Source organism: Crocodylus siamensis, chromosome 3, assembly GCF_052110815.1.
Source record: "Crocodylus siamensis isolate JL-2025a chromosome 3, ASM5211081v1, whole genome shotgun sequence".
NCBI lineage: Eukaryota > Metazoa > Chordata > Crocodylia > Crocodylidae > Crocodylus > Crocodylus siamensis.
This window is the reverse complement of record NC_143397.1, coordinates 106,591,689-106,613,921: the sequence shown is the minus strand read 5'-3', so window position 1 is coordinate 106,613,921 and position 22,233 is coordinate 106,591,689. Positions and strand designations below refer to the sequence as shown.

The 22,233-nt window shown below is 46.9% G+C and overlaps 1 protein-coding gene across 2 annotated transcripts in view; it reads right to left on the bottom strand.

Annotated features, from left to right (window-relative positions):
• The window catches only part of ABCA1 (ATP binding cassette subfamily A member 1), a 116,402-nt gene that overhangs the window by 27,350 nt on the left and 66,819 nt on the right, over nt 1-22,233 (bottom strand). For both annotated transcript variants that reach the window (XM_090038922.1, XM_090038923.1), the window contains 17 exons: nt 20,495-20,735; nt 19,271-19,410; nt 18,519-18,635; nt 14,465-14,653; nt 10,972-11,177; nt 10,710-10,886; nt 9,526-9,748; nt 8,669-8,890; nt 7,764-7,968; nt 7,004-7,117; nt 6,275-6,446; nt 5,521-5,652; nt 4,534-4,673; nt 4,011-4,148; nt 2,934-3,154; nt 2,375-2,447; nt 1,472-1,674 (listed from right to left, as the gene is read on the bottom strand). In XM_090038922.1, coding sequence (XP_089895048.1) covers nt 1,472-1,674; nt 2,375-2,447; nt 2,934-3,154; nt 4,011-4,148; nt 4,534-4,673; nt 5,521-5,652; nt 6,275-6,446; nt 7,004-7,117; nt 7,764-7,968; nt 8,669-8,890; nt 9,526-9,748; nt 10,710-10,886; nt 10,972-11,177; nt 14,465-14,653; nt 18,519-18,635; nt 19,271-19,410; nt 20,495-20,735 — 2,913 coding nt within the window. The remainder of the gene's footprint in view (nt 1-1,471; nt 1,675-2,374; nt 2,448-2,933; nt 3,155-4,010; nt 4,149-4,533; nt 4,674-5,520; nt 5,653-6,274; nt 6,447-7,003; nt 7,118-7,763; nt 7,969-8,668; nt 8,891-9,525; nt 9,749-10,709; nt 10,887-10,971; nt 11,178-14,464; nt 14,654-18,518; nt 18,636-19,270; nt 19,411-20,494; nt 20,736-22,233) is intronic.

Below are 22,233 nucleotides of genomic sequence, written 5' to 3'. Positions count from 1 at the left end.
TGTTAACCTGATAGAGCCACCATTAACTCTCAAGCACAATTAAGCAGAGTTAGTGCTGACTGTAATCTTCATCTCTTTGCAATGAAGAGGCAGGCATGAAATAATACCCTTAGGTCAGGGGTGGCCAATTATTTAGGCCCATGGGCCATATAGGGAGTGTTGAGGAGCTGCTGCAGGCTGGGCCAGCATCCGCCCCTCTGTGCAAAACCTCACCAAACCTCCCTATGTGGGTGGGGCTGCGGGCAGAGGAGCAGCTGATGTCAGTACGGGCAGGCTGCAGCTTCAGAGGCAGCTCAGCTGGTCCCCCACCACCACCAATGCCACCTCTGGGCCATCCTTCTACCCCAAGAAGGGGCTGGAGCTGTTGCCAACCTTTGGCATCAGCTCCCCAGGTGCAAAAATGGCAGCAGCCAGGCACAAGCTGCTCCTGGGCATTGGGAAAAAGTGGGGCCTGGCTGTGGGTGTAGCTGCCTCTCCCTCACTGCTGCCGGAGCCCTTCTCACTGAGGCCGCCTGGAGCCTGAGCTGGGGCTGTCCTGCAGGTCCTTCCTGCTGCCAGGCACCACGGACCTGGAGCAGCCTGGAAGCAGTGCTGGTGTCAGCAGCAGCAGTGGGGAGGAGCCACAAGGCATCCCTAGTGTGGGCTCTGGATGGCCACAGCAAGAAGTGTCCTGGCAACAGCAAGGAGGAGGTGGCATGCCCGCCGCCAGGTTCTGCTTCTTCCTGGCACCCAGCAGCAACATCTATCAGGCTGCTGCCATCGTGAGCAGGGGGTAGATAGGGGTGCATCTCTCTCTCTCTCTCTCTCCCTTTCCACCTGAACTGTTCTGCAGTTACAGCATGCCCTAATCCACAATGGCCTGGCCCCTCCCACAGCTTACACCGGCTTGCACCCTGCACACCAGAAACAGAACCAGGTAGGGACCAGCACCAGCTGTGGATGCTGCCGGCAGATTCCCACTGGAGACCAGGGCATCTGCCTGGGTCCACAGGTGACGCTGGATCCCACAACTTTGTGATTGCCTGCTCATGGGACAGATACAATCAACTGGTAGGTCAGATCCAGCCCACAGGCTGTATTTTGCCCACCCCTGTACTGGGGGCTGTAGAACATGTTCCTGAGTGCAACTCAGAGCAGCTCCGAAGTATCAAGAAGTGCTTCATACAGTAATTTAAAAATATTCAAGATCAGCTCATGGGTGTAGGATGGGTACACCTCAACTGATTACAAAGGATTTGTGTCCATATACACCTCCTGCAGATCCAGCTGTTAATTCCTAATGTCTGTCTCTCATGAGCACAGACCTAAATGGGGCAGGGGGAAATAAAACTATTTTCAGACTCCTGCAGATTATAAGCTCAGAGCCACACCAGTTCCAAGGTAGGCAGGCTGCTCAGGGAGATGGGATGACTTTGCCCAGGTCCCCACAATCACTTGCTTTACACTTTCTAAGAAGCTTTAGCTCACATACCTCCTCCAAAGTAGTTTCAGAGATGCCGTAACTTGAAATACCCAGGTCAGAGAGGCGGTCATCAATCTCATGGAACAGCTCTACAAAGGCTCCCTCTCTAGCAGCTTCATACGGCAAGACATAAGTAAGTTCATGGCCAATGTCCTCCACCAGCCTGGCCTCAGGAACGTGTTTCATAATGAGGTTGGAAATAGCAGACACATCTGGAGGAACCAAAGTACAAGAATGTGCCTGTGCTGTTATTGTGCACTACTGGTTAGTAAGGAATAAATAGGCTCAGGAACCTCCTTGGGATACATCCTCAGATGGTGCATATCACCATGATTCTGCTGCAGGATCAGATCCAATGGAGCAACAGACTTATACCACATTAGGTCCCAGCCCAGCAGCTCTTTTGTAATTACAGCATTTTCAAGACTCTTGGAAACCAAACAACAGTAAAGGAGCCCTACACGCCACACTGTCCTAGCACAACAACAACCTCTACATTTAGACGTTTATCTTGCTGGGATCCTTTGACCCCAGCTAACTTCCTGCCCCTTGGGCAGGGGGCTGGACCCAATGATCTTACAAGGCCCCTTTCAGCCCTAATGTCTATAAAATCTATGAAACCTCTGGGAATGCAAACAGGCTGACAAATGGCATCATCTTCCATGGCCATTAACTCCTGGGCCTGTCTGAACTATATTTTGCTCATCAAGCAAAATATCCTGATATTTAGCATACTGTGTTCATAACGCTCTAAAAATATTAGTTGGTCAGTCCTTACAACCCCCTCCAAGTGGCTGGTAGGTCAATGCTATGATCCCCATTTACAGACAGAAGGAACAAAGGCACCATGAGGTTGAGCTGCCCAATAGGTGGGTGAGAGAGGGTCATAGTGTAATCACTTGCAGTCCTTACCGATTGTCAGGGTGTCACTCTCATGGTCGCTGCCAAGCCCAGCATCAGAGCTGCTTTGGGACACGCTGTCATCCTGGTCCAAAAAGAAAAGGTGAAAACTTATCTACAGCTGGATACCTAGGAAGCCAGCACTATACTGCACTCTCCTTACAACATCCTCTAGAGTGGAACAGCAAAAGAAAGGGTCTAGTATAGGGAATTTTACTATGGTTTGCTGCAGTAAACTGTTGAGATAAAACAGTAGGGCAATGACAGATGCTTGTATTTACTCTATTCAACACAGGAACCAAATTTCTCAAAGCAGAAACATCCGTTTCCATGCTGAAAACAATGATTTTAAGGACACCCTGCAAATGATGCAACAGTTTAACCAGATCTAATCTGAAGGGCTGCATCAAATAAGAAAAAAGTCTTCTGTGGCAGTGAGATGGGATTTCATTTCAGCTCACCTATTGTACTGTCTCTTAGTCAATGCTTTTTGGACAAGCTTAAGGTCTGATACAAGAATGATGAGCATGAATAGGGAAAGGGAGCAGATAGCAGCTATGAGAAGCTGTACCTTTTTCAGGTAAGACACAGTGCTGCTGCTGTTTCTACAGGAGCTCAGTGAAGAGTCCACATCCTTCTTGACCAGGGTGAGATAATAGCCTGTTCCCAGCTGGTTCTTTAGGAACAGAGAAGAGCCAACACAGCACAGTTTGCCATGAGAAATGATGGCAATGCGGTCCCCAAGGATGTCTGCTTCATCCATGTGGTGTGTGGAGAGAATGATTGTGCGGCCTAGAAATAAGGGAAAGGCAGGATGATGTCAATAAACTGCAGCAAGTCAATGATATCACTGATCTCCTCATGTTGTTGAGTGAGAGCTGCATCCAGGCTAGATGGTGTCTGCATATGGTTGGGAGATAGAGAAGAAAGTACCTGGCATCTGTTTGGTATGACTTTTCTCTTCTGTCCCATGTCCCAACACCCTGTTCATGCACTCATAGTGCTAGGATTGAAAAGGAAGCACCTGCACTTGCTACGGGTAATGGCACTGACTGCACTCACTAGTCTGCATTTGTGCCTTTATCTCAGACATGCGAGGTGCAACCTATAGCCAAACTCCTGACCTGCCAGATTCTGCTCAGCTGCGGGAAGAAAGGAGGTTTCAGGGTCAGGCAACTAAAAGGGACTGAAACCAATGATACAGTCCACATGGCACATGAAGGTTTTTCCCTAATACAGACATTGAAGAGCAGGTTCTGATCTCAGCCACCCAAGTGAATCAGGAGTGAATTACTCCAGACCCATACCAGCATAAGGGAAGAATCAGGATCTGGCTTCAGGTCCTCTTCCCTCCCTTAGAAGTGTAGCAGGACATGGCTCATTCTTTGGCCCTTTGGTATAGTTCCACCCTCTAAAGAGCAAGGGCTCAACAGGCAGCTTGGACATGGACCAGGGTATGCTGGCCTAAAGTACTGTCTGTTGCTGTCTCCTACACAGGCCTTTAACAAATTTCACATAAAGATACAAATAATGCCCCTGTGCCCCCTCTGATCAGTCAAGGAAGAATAATCTGCTCCACATAACCCATAAGCCACTGATGCTGTCTGGCTTTCAGCAACATGCGTTAACCAGGGGAGGAAGCAGGTACCTTGTCGATATTTCAGCAGCAGTTCCCATATGCCCCTGCGAGAGTATGGGTCAACACCAGCTGTTGGCTCATCTAGAATGACAACCTTTGAGCCACCTACGAAGGCCAGGGCTACCGACAGCTTCCTCTGCATGCCACCTGCAGAATGGGGGAGAGAAGCATTCATGTTGGAGTGCTCTAGGTAGGCAGGTGTGACAGTGAAGCTCAGCAAGGGGTATCTATCAGATTCCCATCTGCCTGCACCCCAGTGCCTCTTGCAGTCATGTAAGAGAGTTAAGAGACACTAGGCTCAGTGCTTTCCCCACCTCCCCCCAGTGGCATGGTGCCAGGGTAAATCAGGAAGGGAGATGGATGAGGTGCCAGGGTAAATCAAGCAGGGAGAGGGGTGAGTCATACATGCTGAATGGCAGGTTACATTACAATCCCTTGACACTGAGGCAACGGAATCTCTTACAGTGCCCTCCTCAGAGCTTTTCAGGCAACTAGAGAGAGAGGCATGAAGATCTGAAGCTTCTGGACCTACCGGAGAGTTTGCTTGTCTTGGCCTTGAGTTTGTGAGGCAAACCAACGTCCATCGCCATCTGTTCCATCTCCTCTTTCACCTCCTTTTCTGTCAGGCCTTTCAGGCGTGCATAGAACCAGATGTGCTCTTCTACCGTCAGTCTAGGGGATGGGAGCAGGCCCAGGCACAACTCAACACTTGGACTCTCTCTCAATTTAACTTGTTTATGGGAAAATAATTTCTAGGACCAGGATCTCCAGAAGGGGATAGTGATTATAAGTGCTCAGTGTAGGGCCTACGAGTGGGTGCTCAGTACTGTGAAATTCCTTTATGGTCTGTGCTTGCACCTACATCCAAAAATCACTTTGGAAATATTTGCCTTATTTTCTCAGTGAAAAAAAAAAAACTTTCCAGAAAAATGGTGTCTAGGGTACGGTTATAAACCCCAGGCACAAATAACAAAATGGAATGTCTTCCTGCCAAGCTGTGTATTCTGTATATGCCCAAACCTGTTTTGCACTGGACTGACACCTTTGAGTACACCTTTTTGCTATAACCCACACTACATGCTAAGTCATGGAACAGAACCCAAGAGGTGCCACATGTTTGCTACACGATATTGCCATCAGTGAACGTTATAGGCCAGAATCCCAAGCCAACAAAACCATGACACACATTTAACTTGGCATAGCTCAACTGACACAGATGGACTGGTACGAATCAGTGGGGGATCTGTTCTTACAAGTCTTGATTCTTGGTCTGTGTACATTTTAAACCATAGTGATAAAAATAGATGCTCTTTGTGGTTTGACAAATTTTCAGAAGGAACCTTCTCACTGCTATACCCCAATTACCTCAACAGCTGGGTTTCCCTTATTCTAATCATGGCTCTATGGAGTTTCTCTGGAATTAAATTACCATGAATGATTCCAGAAGCTGGCTAAGAGCTGCAGAAGGTGGCAGTGTCAAAGACCAATGCCAGCATGATGTTTTGTGATTGATACTCACAAGTCAAACAGCACGTTGTGCTGGGGACAGACACCCAGGTTCTGCCTGATGGTGCTGAGCTCAGAGCGGATATCTTTGCCCAAGATGAAGGCTGTGCCTGAAGTCGGAGGAAATAAGCCAGTCAAGATAGACCTGAAATGACAAACATGAGAGGTACTAAGTTCCAAAATGCCATAGAGCAGTCCAAAGGGAGAAGTTCAAGAGCAGATGAATGGATAATGGCTTGGACTGAACCCTAGGGAAATGTGCAGACCTGGATCTGCACATTTCTATCCATCCTTCTACCTGATGACCCACATCAAGTAGTTGCTGCATACAAGCAAACACTAACAGGACTGTCTCCTAAATGGCACTGCTAGGTTTTCACCACTGTTACATCACAGTGCATGTGCTTGGTTCTGTGCCAGAGAAATGTTTTCCCTTCTTCCAAAAGCCTGGAAGGATTCCACAGAGTCATCCTATTCCAATAAGCCAGGGTCACATACTGGGTTATTAAAAGCACTAACTGATAGTACATCATTCAGATACATCCTTGACCTGAAACCTGGCTACCCTTCACTACCATCCTAAAGCTGCACCCCCTTCTACCTTTTGGGCTCCACTGAAGTCAGCAGAGACAGGCTGAGGCCCTGGATCTATCCACCTATCTACCTGCATAACCTGAGTAGGGTATTCAGGATAGAAAGAGTACTGGATTTCAGAACCACTTTAAGGGGTGCTTCTCCCTCTCCTTCAAAAAACATGCTGTCCTTACATAGTGGTAGTTTTCCCAGCTCCATTATGTCCTAGGAAAGAGGAGATTTGCCCTTCATAGAAATTCAGGGTGAGCCCATCTACAGCAACTTTCTTGCCATCACGATAAACCTTCACCAGGTTCTGAATAGACACCCCAAGTTGGAGATGAGTGGGTTCTTCCTCCATGCAAACTGAAAGAAAACAAAAGCAATCAGCCAGGTAGCACAGAACACACATGGGCCCCCTGTCACTGTGAGGCTGAGCTGCTACTGAAGCAGCCGCTGTGTTTCTCAGCAGAAACGCACAGGAAGGTGGGGCAGCTAGAAAGCCTCCTGGTTTCCTTTTCCACAGGTGCAATTCCCTCCATGGCTGCCCACTTCAGCTTTGTACTAAGTAATACTTGGATGACCAGCATGAAGACCCTGATCTGTGGTCTGGTATAGTTCATGGAAAAGCTACAAGTGTTAGAGCCTTTTGCCACTGAGCATCCACTCCTGAGACAAACCGAGAATCATTTGCCTCAAAAGAGTGAAGTCCTACAAGCCTCATATGGACAATAATTCCACTGATTTTTGTGGAGTTTTTGGCTGTACCAAGACTACACAGTCAGACAGTGAGAAGGGACTAAGGTAGGCATGCTTTTAATTGAGGAATGTTAAACCCTGATGTCCCCTACCCAGGCAAATCCCCACTGACCTCATCTAAAACAGAGCAGCTAGGTTCTGGGCACAGCACATCCAACACTCACCCTCTGAAGGGCCCTTCTGATCAGAATGGGGGTACTGCCTCTTCTCTGATTCTTCACCAAACCAATAGGACTTTGTGAAGGGGAAATACCAGGGCCTGGGAATTCCATACTGGCCTAGATGGGCAACAGAAAGTAGTTGCATCAGCCCAGAAAATCATGCACATAATTTCTTTATTCAAAAGGTACAGGATAGTAATTTTAAAATCTGCATCAGATTTAAGGGCTTGGATACAAAGCACATTGACACCGGAATAATCAGTCTTTACACTGATATAGACAAGGAGCAGACAGACAGTTTAAACACCTACATCTGAGTAACTTACCTGAACCTGGTGTACAGCCATCAGGGGAAAATTCAGGGATAAAGCTACACAGGTGCTTCATGTATTCACAGCTGTTCAAAGGTAACCATTGCCATAAGTAAGCTATCACCTATTCCCCTGCCAACTGCCAGCAAGGTACTGTAACAGCATTCACTGCAAGCTGCTGTCTGGGAATAGCTGCTCTTCTGTCTGCTTTGCCTCAATGTAAATTTACACTGGTGTATAAAGCCAATAATTACCAGCTTTGACTTGATTTTACTGATGGCTGAGACTTCCCCCAATGCCCTTTTGTAGGAGACATATCAGTTCTGCCTGAAACAGGCAGTATTTGGTCTCTTGGCAAACAGGCAAGAACAAATCTAAAGAGTGGGTATCAAAGAAGAGGGGAAGAGAAGGGTAGTGAAGACAGAACATCATGTCCTACAATCAAGGCTCACCTGGGAAGACAGACTCAATGTACCAAGTCATAACCACATAAAGGAACGTGTCAAAAAGCATCATGGCAGCAGAGGTGGTGAGGCTGAAGCTATCTTCTTCCAGGGGGCTTCTGAAGAAGTTGTCCCACTGGATGCCAACTCCCTGCTCCTCAAACAGTGCAAAGTACTCACAGCCAAACCCAAAGGCTACTGGGGACAGCAAACTCTAGAGGAGGAAGAGGTGAACATGCTTAAGTCTTTGTACTGTTCCTGACACAATAAGACCTGGTCTTTAAAAGTGAACTCACTGGGGGCAGCTCAGAGCTAATGTAACGTGACACCCCTAGCTTACCACACTAAGGATGGCAGCTTGGCTTCACTGAAGTAAAAATTCCCAGCAGGGCTAGGACTTCCACCCAAGGTGCACAGACAGGGACCTGTCAACCCCCTTCATCTGATTTGGTGCTCACTCAGTCCTCCTTTAGGGTTGGGCTCATGGTCATGTGACTCCCTTAGAGGACCATGAGACAAGAAGCAGATGGAAGGAAAAAAAGCCAGTGGTAAGATAGGTACACAGCCTGTACAAGAAACGACTTAGCTTTTGTGTACATGGGGGAGTGGGGAGGGATTCTCTGCCCCTAGTAAAAAGCAAGAACTTCCCTTCAGCCACAGAACCTGTTGGCCTGGTTTGTTCTGACTGAGTGATCCTTTGAAGAGAACCCAGATTTCTACCACAGAGGAGGTGGTAAAGTTTTGCATTTTCAGAAAAGTTTTTGAAGTGACCCAAAAATCATTCTAGAGGTTCTTGAAGCCTCATTTTCCATAATGCCTGCCTGTCCTTCACTGCAACTGCATCATCCTGAGCACTTTCCTGACCTCACCAATACCCAAAGCTGCTCTGTAGTGCCAAAACTATTTCAACTTACAGCAAAGATTTTGAGAGAGAAGCTCACGTAGTCCTGCCAGGCAACACACAGCACATACGGCAGGTAGAGGATGAAGTAGATGATTCCACCGCAGGCTGCTGCGAGATTGGCCCGGGAGAATATAGTGCTGATGAGGAAGCACTGCAAGATGGTCACCACAGCAAAGACCGAGAGGAAGACGAACACCACGCTGGGGTCACTGTACGGCAGTAGGTTTCCCATCTGGGCAAGGACATATTTTGTGTATCAGGCATCAGACAAGCTCCCCGGAGAAGTAATTAATAACCATGGCCTACACTGCCCCAGCTTGCCTGCTTCAGTAATCAGTGTTGTAAGCAGCTGGGACAGGGGCATGGCTAATGGTATATTTTCCTACAACGTCAGCAGGAGCCTAGTGGCAGAGCAATTAAGGTATCACACTACAGCTCCAGAGGGGCTATTCCATACCCCAGGGGCTGCCCCCTAAGTTGACTCAGATGTAAATAGGAATCTACTTGATTGGGCTGAGGAGTCAAAGGTGGCTGGGTATGATGCCAGCCACATCATTCCCTGATGGGCCACTGGCTGCAGAAGCTGGTGGACTTTCACTACACTAGCCCAATGGGCCACCTCACCTCAGGGCTTTCTGACTGGACTCATGGTACCTTGAGGAGCACTAGCTCAATAAAACTGCAGCCCTCCTGTTATTTTAAACCATTCTGCCTTGCTCCAGGACCAACTGCCTCTTGCCACTGGGTTACCACCTGCTCCCTGAGTTTAGCTTTTCTAGGTTGCTGGTGCAGTGAGGCACAACGCTGTGATGTGGCTACAGAAGACTGACACCACAGCAAAGGGGACAGAGACAGCACCCATCTCACCTTCAAGATCAGCACCAGCAGCCCAGCACTCATAAGGAGGGGGATGAGACTGCTAATGAACCAACTGAGCCAGAGGATGCCATTGTCCAGACCCATGATCCTCATGGTCTCCTTCAGGCGGGCCTCCTTCTCATACACAATCCCCTTGATGATCACAGCCACTGAGTAGATCCACGCCAGGGTCATGAAGAGAGGCATTGAGCGGCTCATAACACGCAGGAAGCTGAGGGAAGGAAGGTAAAGGGCCACAGGAAAGGGAGAGGGAAATGCTGCTGTGGTTATTTGTACTGCAAGAAGTCATGGGACACACGGCACTCAAGAAGTGGCGAGGAAGGAGAGGATGGCTGTGGGTTCTGAGAACCTCTGAGACAAACTGATGCAGCTTCTTGGGTAACACTGGGTGAGTGGCTCACCTCTTAGCACTGAGGTTACATCCTTGCATGGCAGGTGGAAAAACAGTGCTGAGCCTCACTAGGGCCATTCCACAGGCAGTACATCCTGGACTGGAAGTTGTGTACCTGCCTTAACATGGACACACTTCTCAGTGCCTCTCAGTAGGACACACTAGGATGTGTGCAGGCCACTACACTAAGCAGCTAAATGGCTTCTAACACAACGGGAACCATGTGTGTAAAGTGGGAATGCCATGTCTCAGCATAGCCCCCTTGGTGCCATATTGCAGCGGCAGACATGTGCCCAAGGGCCCTGAACAAGGACCAGTCACCAACTGCATCCCTTGTACTCTCCTTGTATACAAGTTCTGCTTCTTCCACAGGGAGTAAGCTAACCACCTGAGGGTAAGGAGACAGTTTCCCCCATGCACACAAGCCATGATGGCTGACCAGCAATATGGGGAAGTAACTACCCCTGCCCCCCCATTTTGCACCTGGGAGGTGCAGTCCCACTCAGAGTTCTCCTGAGGCAGGGCCTCCCCCACCCACATGGGGAGGTGGTTTGAAGCATCACATAGTCCTAGATCCTTTGGACACATTCAGAGTGCAAGAAACCCCAAGCTGAGCAAAGGAGGTGGGTTCACACATTGATACAGAAGTACAGGGCTAACTCAGTAGTATGCCAGAAGCCCAGTTCTGCTAGAGACAATAGCCACATTCCTTGCAACTCTGTGGATCAGCCCTGGAGCCAGCAACTTTCCTAGAAGGTGGATGTCATGCCATGCAACTTACATATCATCCACGTAACATGGGTAGGGCATCTGCTGCACATAGACACCGGTCTTCTTCTCTGTGCCCGTCTGCACCCTGATGATTGCCTGCTCCACTACATCCTGCAGGTAGGCAAAACCTCCCCAGACATAGCGCATGTCTTCAAAGGGGTCAGCGCGGGGACCAGGGTCCCAGTACCTAACCCAAGGGAACAAAGATGACTTGTTAGAAATCTTTGCCCAAGCTCCAGCCTCTCATAAGATGAGCATGGGGCAACACTCACCCATCCTTAATCTTGTTGGTCCTTTCTACATTGTCTATGTCCATCCGTATCTTGTACTTGACATGTGGTGGCAGCTCTGTGCTGTCTGGAGCAATTTCATTGAAGACAATACCAGCCCAGAATTTCCTCTCGTCCAGCAGCTCCATAGACTTATTTATCAGCCGCACTTCTGTGGCTATAGGCTCCAGTTTGTCCAGATTAACACACTAAAGGAAAAATGTTTTGTAAGTAAAGTGTGCAGGTGACACTATGCCATGAGGGAAGGAAAGCACTTTGCAGGGCAGGATCAGAACTCAAAACTACCTTAATATGAGGGAAGGCCTGAAATCAACAACATGAAACTCCCTAATGACAAAAGTGCTACACTCTGGAAGGAGAAATGAAATGCATAAGCACAATATGGAGATCAAAGGTTGAGCAGTAGTATTGCATATCTATATATATCTATATCTATCTATCTGGGGGCTATAGTGGACCACAAAGTAAGTAAACAATGCAATGAGCTGCACTATAGAATTCTGGGAAGCATGTACAGGAATCAGCCCCGATGAAGCCTCAGCTGTCTCATTGTGGGTCCTGCGCATTAAGAAAGATGTAAGTATCTTGCAGAGTCTAGAGGAGAGCAACAAATAGAATAAGAGGTCTGGAAAAGGCCAAAGTGCAACTGGAGTTGCAGTTAGCTACAAGCATGTCAGCAATAAGAGGAAAATCAAGGAAAGTGTGGGTCCTTTACTAAATAAGGGAGGCAGCCTAGTAGACAGATGATTCAGAAAAGGCTGAAATACACAATGCCTTTTTCACCTCAGTCTTCACAGGCAAGGTCAGCTCCTAAACTACTGAACCTGGCAGCAGAGTTTGAAGAGGAGATAAGCAGCCAACAGTGGTGAAAGAACAGATTAGGGACTATTTAGAAAAGCTGGACATGTACAAGTTCACAGGGCCAGACAGGATGCACCCAAGGGTGGGAGTTGAGGGAGTTGGCTGATGTGATTGCAGAGCTGCTGGCCACCTTTTTTGAAAACTCATGGTTCTTGGGAGAGGTCTCAGTGACTGAAAAAGGGCAAATATAGTGCCCATCTTTAAGAAAGGTAAGAAGGGAGGATCCAGGGAACTACAGACTGGTCAGCCTCACCTCCGTCCCTGGAAAAATCATGAAGCAGGTCCTCAAGGAATCAATTTCTAAGCACTGGAGGAGAAGGTGATGAGGAACAGTCAGCATGGATTCATCGAGGGCAAGTCATGCCTGACCAACCAGATTGCCTTCTGTGATAAAATGACGGGCTCCGGGATGTGGAAAAAGCAGCGGATGTGACATATCTTGACTTTAGCAAGGCTTTTGATACAATTTCCCACAATATTCTCACAAGCAAGCTAAGGAAATACAGCTTGGATAAAAGGACTGTAAGGTGCCTAGACAACTGGCTGGATCATTGGGTTCAGAGGTAGTAGCCAATGCCTCATAGTCTAGTTGGTAGCCAGTATCAAGTGCAGTGCCCCAGGGATCAGTTCTGGGGCCAGTTTTGTACAATATCTTCACCAATGACCTGGAAGATGGCATAGGAGTGGGGCCTCAGCAAGTTTGCAGATGACACCAAGCTGGGGGAACAGTAGATATGCTGGAGGGTAGTGCTCAGATTCAGAAAGACATCAACAAATTGGAGGATTGAACCAAAAGAAATTTCATGAGGTTGAACAAGGACAAGTGCCAAGTCCTGCACTTGGGGAGAAACAATCCCATGCACCAGTAAAGGCTGGGAACTGACTGGCTAAGCAGCAGCAGCAGCTCTGTAGAAAAGGAGCTGGGGATTAGAGTGGACAATAAGCTGAATATAAGCCAACAGTGTGCCCTTGTTGCCAAGAAGGCTAACAGCACACTGGGCTGCATTAGTATAAGTGGTGCCAGCAGATTAAGGGAAGTGATTCTTCCCCTCTATTCAGCACTGGTCAGGCCACATCTGGAGTACTGTGTCCAGTTTTGGGCCCCTCACTACAGAAAGGATGTGGACAAATTGGAAAGAGTCCAGCGGAGGGCAATGAAAATAGTTTGAGGGCTGAAGCACATGACTTCTGAGGAGAGGCTGAGGGAACTAGGCTTATTTAGTCTACAGAAGAGAAGACTGAGAGGGGATTTAATAGCAGCCTTCAACTACTCCATCTGGTTCCAAAGAGGAACAGCTGAACAGCTAAGCTGTTCTCAGTGATAGCAGATGATAGAACAAGGACAAAAGGTCTCAAATTGCAGCAAGATAAGTTTAGGTTAGATATTAGGAAAAACCTTCTCACTCAGAGGGTAATAAAAACCTTAGAACAGGTTACCCAGAGTGGTTGGGGAATCTCCATCCTTGGCAGTTTTTAAGACCCAGCTAGACAAGGCCTTGGCTGGGATGATATAGTTGGGGCTGGTCCTGCTTTGAACAGGGGGTTGGACTAGATGGCTTTCTGAGGTCCCTTCCAACCCTCATTTTCTATGAGTCTGTCTGTGACAGAGCACAGCTTGGGTTCTAAACTACCTCAGGCCAGGAGGCTGAACCAGATGACCTCTTGAGGTCCCATCCAACACAACAACATTACTAGGAATCCATTACTTAGCATGGCATGACAGGATAGACAGAGGTGACCTGATACCTTTATAGGTGCTGCCAGGCAAGAAGCAACACTGAGTGAACCCAGAAGAAGTGGGATGTTGCACCATCTAGAGGTGAGGGTTGCAACAGATTATTCACCAAAAGATATGCCAAATAAGAGATCTGCAATATGATTTCCCTATATAAAAGTCTCCACAGATGGAGCACTGTTTTCCTCATCAGACACAGTCCTAGTCCAAAGCATCTGTATATCAATAAAAAATCTCTGATTCTATATGTCAGTGAAGAAACATGAAAACAGTTCCCATTACTTGCTGTGACCAGGAGCAGTCTGGGCAGCCAAGGGCTTCCAGTAACCCCAGCTTGTTTTGCGGTCACCAGATAACAACACATGCAGAAAAATAAGCATCAACAGCACCAATGAGACTGGCTATTATCAGCCACTCATAACAGTAGGGCAGGGCTCCATTGAGAACCACCTGGAATGGGTATGACAAGAGTTACAAAAAGAGGGATCCTAACAATAGGTTCCTGCATCCATATTTAGGTATCTAAATAAATGCTGACTGCCCAGCAAGCCCCACTGAAACAAAACTACTTAATTTAGATGCTTAATTATAGACTTCCAAGTGTAAGTATAGACCCCCACTTTTAAAATCTCAGCTAGACCATTTAATTGATTTCTTGAAGCCAGTTCTCTTAGGTGCAATTTGCCCGAGACTGCAAACGTGGAGACCAAGCCACAACCCCATCCACGCAGTACTTTTAGCTTGCCTCACTTAGCCACTTTGCAGGGTGTGGAGATTAGGCTGGCACTGGAGGTCACAAGAGAAAAGACTCCTTGCTCTCAGCAGGGGAGTAAAACCATTACTGAGCACCAGCAGAAAGAAGCATGCATGCAAGCTAACCTCCATGAAGCGGGATATCGTCTGGACAGCCCGGTCAGTCTCGTTGAAGGCATCCATCCAGGTGTAGGTTGAGCCATTCACCAGCTGAATGTCTTCAGGTCTCTTTGCCAAGAAGAGGGAAATGTCTTCAACTGTCCAACTGGAGCCACGCAAGTGCATGTCCCAGAGGCCTCTACTCTTCAGCAGCGTCTACAATTGTCATACAAGGGGAAACAATGACATTTAGATTTGATCTGTAGCTCTACCACGCATGTGGCACCACACCAAATGCATGAAAACTCCCAGAAGGAAATAAATTCTAGAGAGACATAGAGCTGGTGTATCACAGCAGGGTATCTGTGGCACCTGGGTCAGCTGCTTGCCCGCTGACTGAAGGGTGCATCCACTTTACTTGAAGATAAGCCAAGTGTAGCTGCTGCCAGGGAATATAAATCCCAGCAGAGGCTGGCCACCCACAACAAAGCCTATCACCTTATGAGAGGCAACTTGCAGTACAGAGGAAGATCACCGGTAAAGCACCTGAATCCTCTTCTCAGCTCTGCCACTGACCTGCTGCATGACCGTGGGCAATTTACATCACCCATTTCCTTTTACATCTGTGTTTGTCTGGTCCATTTGCTTTATCAGCTCATCAGAGGAGAAATTGTGTCCCATGAGAATAAGGTCCTCATATTGGGGTGCTTCTCTAATACAAATAATAAACAGAAATCTACAGGTGTGTCTAACTGCCTATTTGAGGTATTCCCAGCACCACACACTCTGCCTTGCAGGATGGAGATTGGTCTTGTATTTGGCCATCTCTATTTCCACTAGAGTGCAGCAAAGAGCTATGTACTTTGGACTACAAAATTAGAGCCTTAACATCCCAGAAAATCACAGGCTCCTTTGCTAAGTCTCTTCTCTCCACCAGGGGACAGGCTTCAGCAGGGTCCTAGGAAAGGCTGAAAGCCTTGCAAAACAAACAAACATTAAAAAAAAATAAAGCCCGTGTTGAAAAGCAGAAAAGCACAAAGACAGAAAAGAAATGTGTTCAGCTGATCTGTGGTTGCTAAGCAGCCCTGACACCTTCCAAACAATTCTACCCTTCCAGCTGAGACTGGGCCGATCAAGCGTAGCCGGGAATTCAATTCTTGAGGTGCTAAACATAAATATCAATAGAGTGAAGCTGAAGTGGCCTCCTCCCTTGTGCACTTATTGTACATTACTGCATGCTATAATCCTTGATGCAGAGAGGTTAGACAAGGAGGAACCACTGGCTGGGATAGCAAAAGGAACTTCAACACTTATCCTGTGTGCTTGTGTACACGTTATCTCATGGTTAGGCTGGGCAGCAGTCCTACAACAAAGCAATGCTGCAAACAGAACAGTTAAATGGGCATGTGCATGACAGCTGCAGGGGGACGAACAGTCCAGTATGCTGTGCCTGAGAACCCACAGATCTGGGTCCAAGCCCACCCACTGCAACAGGCCCCTTGTGTAACCCCAGATAAATAACCTAATCTTGCCTCAACTCCTCCTTTGGAAAACAGATTATACACCCTTTGTCTGGTTAGCTTTTAAGCAATTTGAGGCAGGGACTATATATATGTGCAGCACAGCACACAGCTGGCTTTGACTGAAGCAAGAGCCTCTTGACAGTGATGTAACATGCAACATTATGTACAGGATAAGGGGTTGTTAAAAAAAATAAAATTGCAAAGGATCTGGCTAGGCAAAAAGAATGTAAGGCTCAGAAATGGTTAAAAACTTTAAACAACAAAATAAGAAACGGGATGTCAAAATGAAGGAGAAAATAGCACAGGGAAAGAATTTCAGCAAGCACAGCTGTGACAGACAGTCAGAAGGCAAAGGGCTGTGAGGTTAACAAAATAATATTGCAGAATACGGAAACAGAGCAGACTAGGCCACACTGACAAAGGAGAACGCAGGGAAGAAAAACAGAAAGGGAAGGGGCTAAGTGATGTTTTCTCTAGGCCCCTCTTTTCCATTTTGTCTCCCTGGAGCCTACAAACACAAACCCTCCCAGCAAAGAGTCACACTTCCTGCAGTGAGGGGTCTCGCACTTTTCATATTCAGCATCCATGTTACAAGCAAGCACACTCAGGCAGACAGATCCTGCTTCCTTGTAGTCTTGAAAGCATCAGGATCAAGTCCAGCGTGTCAGTCAAGAGCTAAGAAAGCACTTACCATAAACATGCAGTGCCCTGAAAAGCTAGAACATACATACAGTAACACGATCACCTTGCTGTCTTATGGATAGCATATCATTCAGCTTAGACAGGCAGCTGCCAAGGTCATTAGGTGAAAGCACTGACCTTCCTTAACAGTGGACTTGGCTGGAAAGGCTTGCATTTTGGCCCAATATGTATGTAACCAATCCCTGTTCCATTTCTAAATTTAACAGAATAGTGACACCAAAACTTGCCAGAGTTGTTTGCAGTAAAGGACCCCATGAACCAGCGCTGGGATAGGTGGCTTTTATAACTGAACTGTTTGTTAAAATTCTGGAGGGAATGGGCAGCTCTTGGAAATCTCATGAAACTTCTGCCAGAGCCAGCATGGGTTAATGACAAGGATAAAACACCTGCCTGGGAAATCTGGGATCTCATTTAAATATACACCTGCTTTTCAAAGGATAACAGATGCCTGGCCCTGGGGCAGTGTTCTACAGTTCAATTTACCCTCTCTAAGCCTGATGTTGGCCTCACTTAAGCTAGCCCAAGCAGGAGTAATACCCATTAAACCAATGCCAGCACAAAGGTGACCTCCTGGGGCTTCCAACCTGTTTGTGTCTATGGGAGAGCACACCACGTTGTGCAAGGGTGTGGAATGAAGAATAGTACCTCTAAGCCTTAAAGGATTCAGAAGGATTCCCTCAGTAAAACAACACTATTCTGCTGGGAAGGCAAAACCTGACTGGAACCAAACCCAAAGGCTTGATTCACTGCTGTATCACTCCCATTTTGCCACTGGTGTAACTCCTGTCACCAATAGGGAGAAAATGCTGGCAGTCTTACTCTGAGCAAAATAGTGTCATGCTAGAGTACAACTGGGTAAAGCAGCAGTGAGCTAGACCATTAATTAATGCTTATTGTAGACTTGCCGGGTCCAAACCTCTACTCACTAACAGAAGCATAAACAAGGTACTCCTTGCAGATATGTAAAAGCAGGCTCCTTCTCTGTAACTTAGTATGTATGGCATGTTAACCAAGTGATCAGGTATGCAGTTAGCAGTTGCTGTTCCCCTAGAGAATTTTTATATTGCAAAATTAAGCATAGTATCCAATTCAAAAATAGATTTGACAAGGTTTGGACCCAATCCTGCAAGGTCTGAGCATCTACAGGACACGGAGTACACAGTGCCTGCTACACTCAATGGGATCTGAAGGAACTTGACACCTTACAAGCTCAAGGCATAGGTTGAGTCTGATTTCTCCTGATAACATCTGGAAAGTACTTGCCTTAGAACTCATTGCTATGCAGACCTATAAAGAAGATCACAGCTCAGCAAGTTAAATGCATCAAAATAACCCTGCTCCCTGGGTTACAAAAATGTTGCAGGCCACCAAGTTTTGCAGTGTTAATAAGAAGCGTGGATGAAAGAACCCAACCCAGCATGGCAGATGTAAAATCAGTGGCTAATGATGCTCTGCTCCTGTTCATGCAGCTTGTAATGGGATTACAGGGTCCTGTAAAACAGAGCCTAATGCACCTCCCCTTGTTCTGAACTCAGGTTAGCTGGATCTTCAGCTAGTGCAAAGTTGGGCAAATCCCCAAGAGTCACTAGAGCCCTGCTGAGAATTTAGATCATCTGGGTGTAATACACTCTCCATTTCAGAAAAGCACTTTCCTATTCAAATGATACAGTAGCTGTGTACTGACTTGAGCTACCCCACGACAGAACTGTTTTGAGAGTGAAGCATCCCCTATGCAGCTTCCACATGCCACCCTTTGGTCTCCCTCAATCTTAAAACAAATACTTGAGGTTTTCTTGCCAACAAGTGGCTTTGGTGAGGACAAAGCTATCCAAACCATGCAACAGCAGCACACTAACCCGGATCAGATCCATCTCCTGGCTGCTTTCCATGAACGTCCAAATCTTGGGGCCTATCTCATCCCACATGCCTCCAAGGTCACGGAACACACCCAGTTCCTGGAATGTCTTGTTCACCTGCCAGCAAAGGAGAAGAGTTAATCCAAAGCAATGAAGCCCTAGGTCTGAGCAGCAGCCAGGCCTGGTGAACAGTGATCTGCAAAGCCAGGCATTGCACTGGCTATGCTCTTGCACTTAATGGAGAACTTGGGAGCTACTGCAGTCAGCTGTGTTTGAGGAGGGAAAATATGATCATGAGCCAATACATCTGCCTACCAGGGCAATGCTCAGGTCATTCCATTTGGAGGCTGCTTTCTCAAGGATGCATGGCAACAGGTTTTTCCACAGGGAAAAGCACACAGGAAAACCACCTCCCAGTTGCCCCTCCGTATTACAGCTGGCCACACTATGAGCATTCAAGGCTTTACTAGTACCCCTTCCTGGTGTCCCCAGCTCTCTCTCCTCCAGCATGGATGATGAATTAGGGCATGGATGTACTCCAACCTTCCCTCCTTTCCTTTGATTCCCCATTTTTAGGTTTCAACAGAAGGCAAAAGCAAAAGCCTAAGAATTCCTCGGCTGGCATTTTGCCTACAATCATCTTTATGCTCAAGTGATCCTTCCTGGACTCAAGGAGCCAGATCCAACCATCCTCCTAACCCAAAGCAGCTGAACTGTGCTGATTCCACACTGACATGGGTTGTGTAGCTTACCTCAGACATGACCTGCCTTGTGGCTGGAGTGTCAGGGGTGTACAAGACCTTCCCAATCAGCAAAGGTTTCAGAGCCCTCCAGATAATTCGGGAAAGTGGACTGGACTCCAGGTTCTTCATCAGCTCATTACAGTAGGGAGCTAGGGAAAGAGGGGACTTGTGTGAGTCACCCAGAATCACATGACTGAATAGTTCCAAGGTGCTTGCTCATGGCAAATGGCTCAGCTGGGTGCACTTAAAAATGAACATCTAAGCAGAAAGGGCTTCAGTTAAAAAAATAAAAATATGTGATCCTTAGTTACACAACTGTACTGGAAACCAGGTGCAGTCTCATTATACACCTCTCAATTCCCCAGGTAGCTCTGCAACGCTGTCACTCCGAAAGCAAGACATATAATGTCCATAGTGCAAACTGCCTCTATGCTCAAGGGATCCTCTATGGCTCATGAACTGAAAGACACAGTTCAAACAGAACAGAACAGAACAGCACACTCACCACAAAGCCAAATTTTTCCAAGGTTCCAGGCCAGATTTTCAAAGCTCATCCCCAAGTGGGTACCCTGCATACTTTGTGTTTTTGAAAATCCAGTCTATCGTACATTAGTCAAGGCAAAATGGCAAGGATATCGGGGGGGGGGAGAGGGGGGAAGGGTCTCTTTTTTTGGACCAACTTCAAGTTTGGGATAAACTTAGACAAGCTTTCAAATGTCACCTGAAGAGCCGAGATCTGAAAAAGAATATATTGTTTAAGAATATCCCAACAGTGAAGCTGATCAAAAAAAAAGATATCACTCACAAAAATCCTTGCCTCCTGCATGTTTCCTGAACCATCATGGTTATAATGTCACTCAACACTACCATATCAAGGCAAAGTATAATGAAGCCAATTGGAGGTGCTTTTTCCATTGAATTTCCTAAGCTCAGATTAAATGGAGTGGTACCTACAATAGCAGGGGACTAGATTCAGTGGTCCTATTAATCAAGACTGCACTATGTAAATTAGGAGAACTTGCACTGCATTGTATGCTGGGAGCCAAAATGTACATCAGGTTGGTATTCAGTATCTCATCACATAGAGTCTCAGTATGTGAAAACATGCAGCCAGAAGCCACTACTCAAAACAACTATTAAGTAGTGTATCAATCACAAGAAAGGGGTGCCATGTAATAAGTGGGCTAGTTGCGAGGTAAAAATGTGCGATGTCCATGACTGAACTCTACTTACTTGTAGAATTATCATAGAAGCTAGCTACGTCATCTTCAGTGCTGTTGCCTCCAAACAGGGCTTTGTAATTGTTGTCCTCGTACCAGTTGAGAGACTTGATCTTCAGCCCTCCCCCCTCAGGATGGCCACACACAATCCTCGACACAGCCTGGTATATCTGGGCAGAGGAGCTTGAAGCATTCACATTGGTCAGGAACATCACCTCCTGCCTCATGTCACTCCAGCTCTTCATGCTCAGCAGCTGTAAAAGAACAATTGAGGGAAAAATTTTGCTTTTATCTCTGACATTACACAGATAGTTTGACATTCAAAGGATCCATCTCAAGAGACATCTGATCTAAGTTAATACAGCATGAATATGTAACAGACCTTGTAAGAATAACCCATGCATTATCAGTGGGGAACAATATAATATCCATGGGATAGGAGGGGGAAGCCAATGACCCTATTGCAGTGTCTTCTTTATTCTGTATTTTTGGCTTAATTGCCTGGAAACTTCCCTCCCTTCTCCCAGCCAGAATCCACTGCTACTCCTAGTTGCAAAACCATTTTTGTTCCAACAGTCGCCTCCTCCTGGCTGAAGAATGGGGTGAAGCAAGTCAGAAGCAGGGAAATAATGCAAAATGACTCAAATTAATTAGACACAGCTCTGAAACATTCAGAGGTCAAGCCATGAGGCTGAAAACTAGCACAGCTTCATTGAAGTAAATGCCAGCCTATCCCTGCAGAGAATTTTACCCACGTGGTCACTCCCTCCCCCTTCCTTAGCAATAGCATTCGCAGAACATCCTCGGTGGTAATGCTAACAATTACAGATACAGCTGAACTTCTGGGTCACAGCAGGGAATCCATATTATCCCCACAATGGTACCTGGTCAAGCACTAAAATAGAACCGTTCTCTGTAGGTGCAGGGGAGTCATCTCACAGGTCAGTTAGGGAACATGCTAGCCTTCCTCTAGCATCTGACACCAGCATGTCTTGACTCACTTCCAAGGGGACGTGTAGCCAAACACTTCAGAACTGGACAAAGATACTGGACAAACATCCCTCAATGGCTGTACCTCTTGGACCCTGGGAACAGGTAACAGAGGGTCTTCCAAGAGCTGAAGGGAAGGGACACATTCCCCAGGACTACTCTGAGGCCTCCGCCTCCTCTTCCAACACTCCTGCTGGCCTCTGCTCCCATCAGCCAGCAGGAAAAGAAAGGATGTATCTTACCCAGAATTAGCCCTGGTCATCTCAGGCACATTTTTGTAGTTCCACACAACTGTGATCTCTTTCTATCCCAGGTGTCACTTAACATTCTGCAGATTCCTCTTTCTGAGACCGACCCAGAGAGGGTGCGGGAGATGTTAACATTACAGGGGTACAGTCTCTCACTGGATTTCCACAGACAGTGACACAAAGTCAATTAGGGTATAGCTGTCCTGCTAGCTTCACGTATTGTGCTCTGACTTGTCACTTTATTTTTTTACTAAAAGCAGACAGGTAAAGTAATCCAAGTCTCAGACTGCTGACACAGCCACATAGCTAATGACAACCCAGAAACTGGGCTGCATCTGAACAATGCAAACCAAATTCACCCATGAATTCGACAGCGCTTGGATCCTGGGTCTTTCACTAGGGGGGAACCCGGCCCACTGAGCTCATTCCCAGAACTGTGGATGTTTCAGACGTGTGCCAACACCTTGGCAAAATCTCAAATGTTATTAATCAAGAGCTGTTCCCATGTCACGCA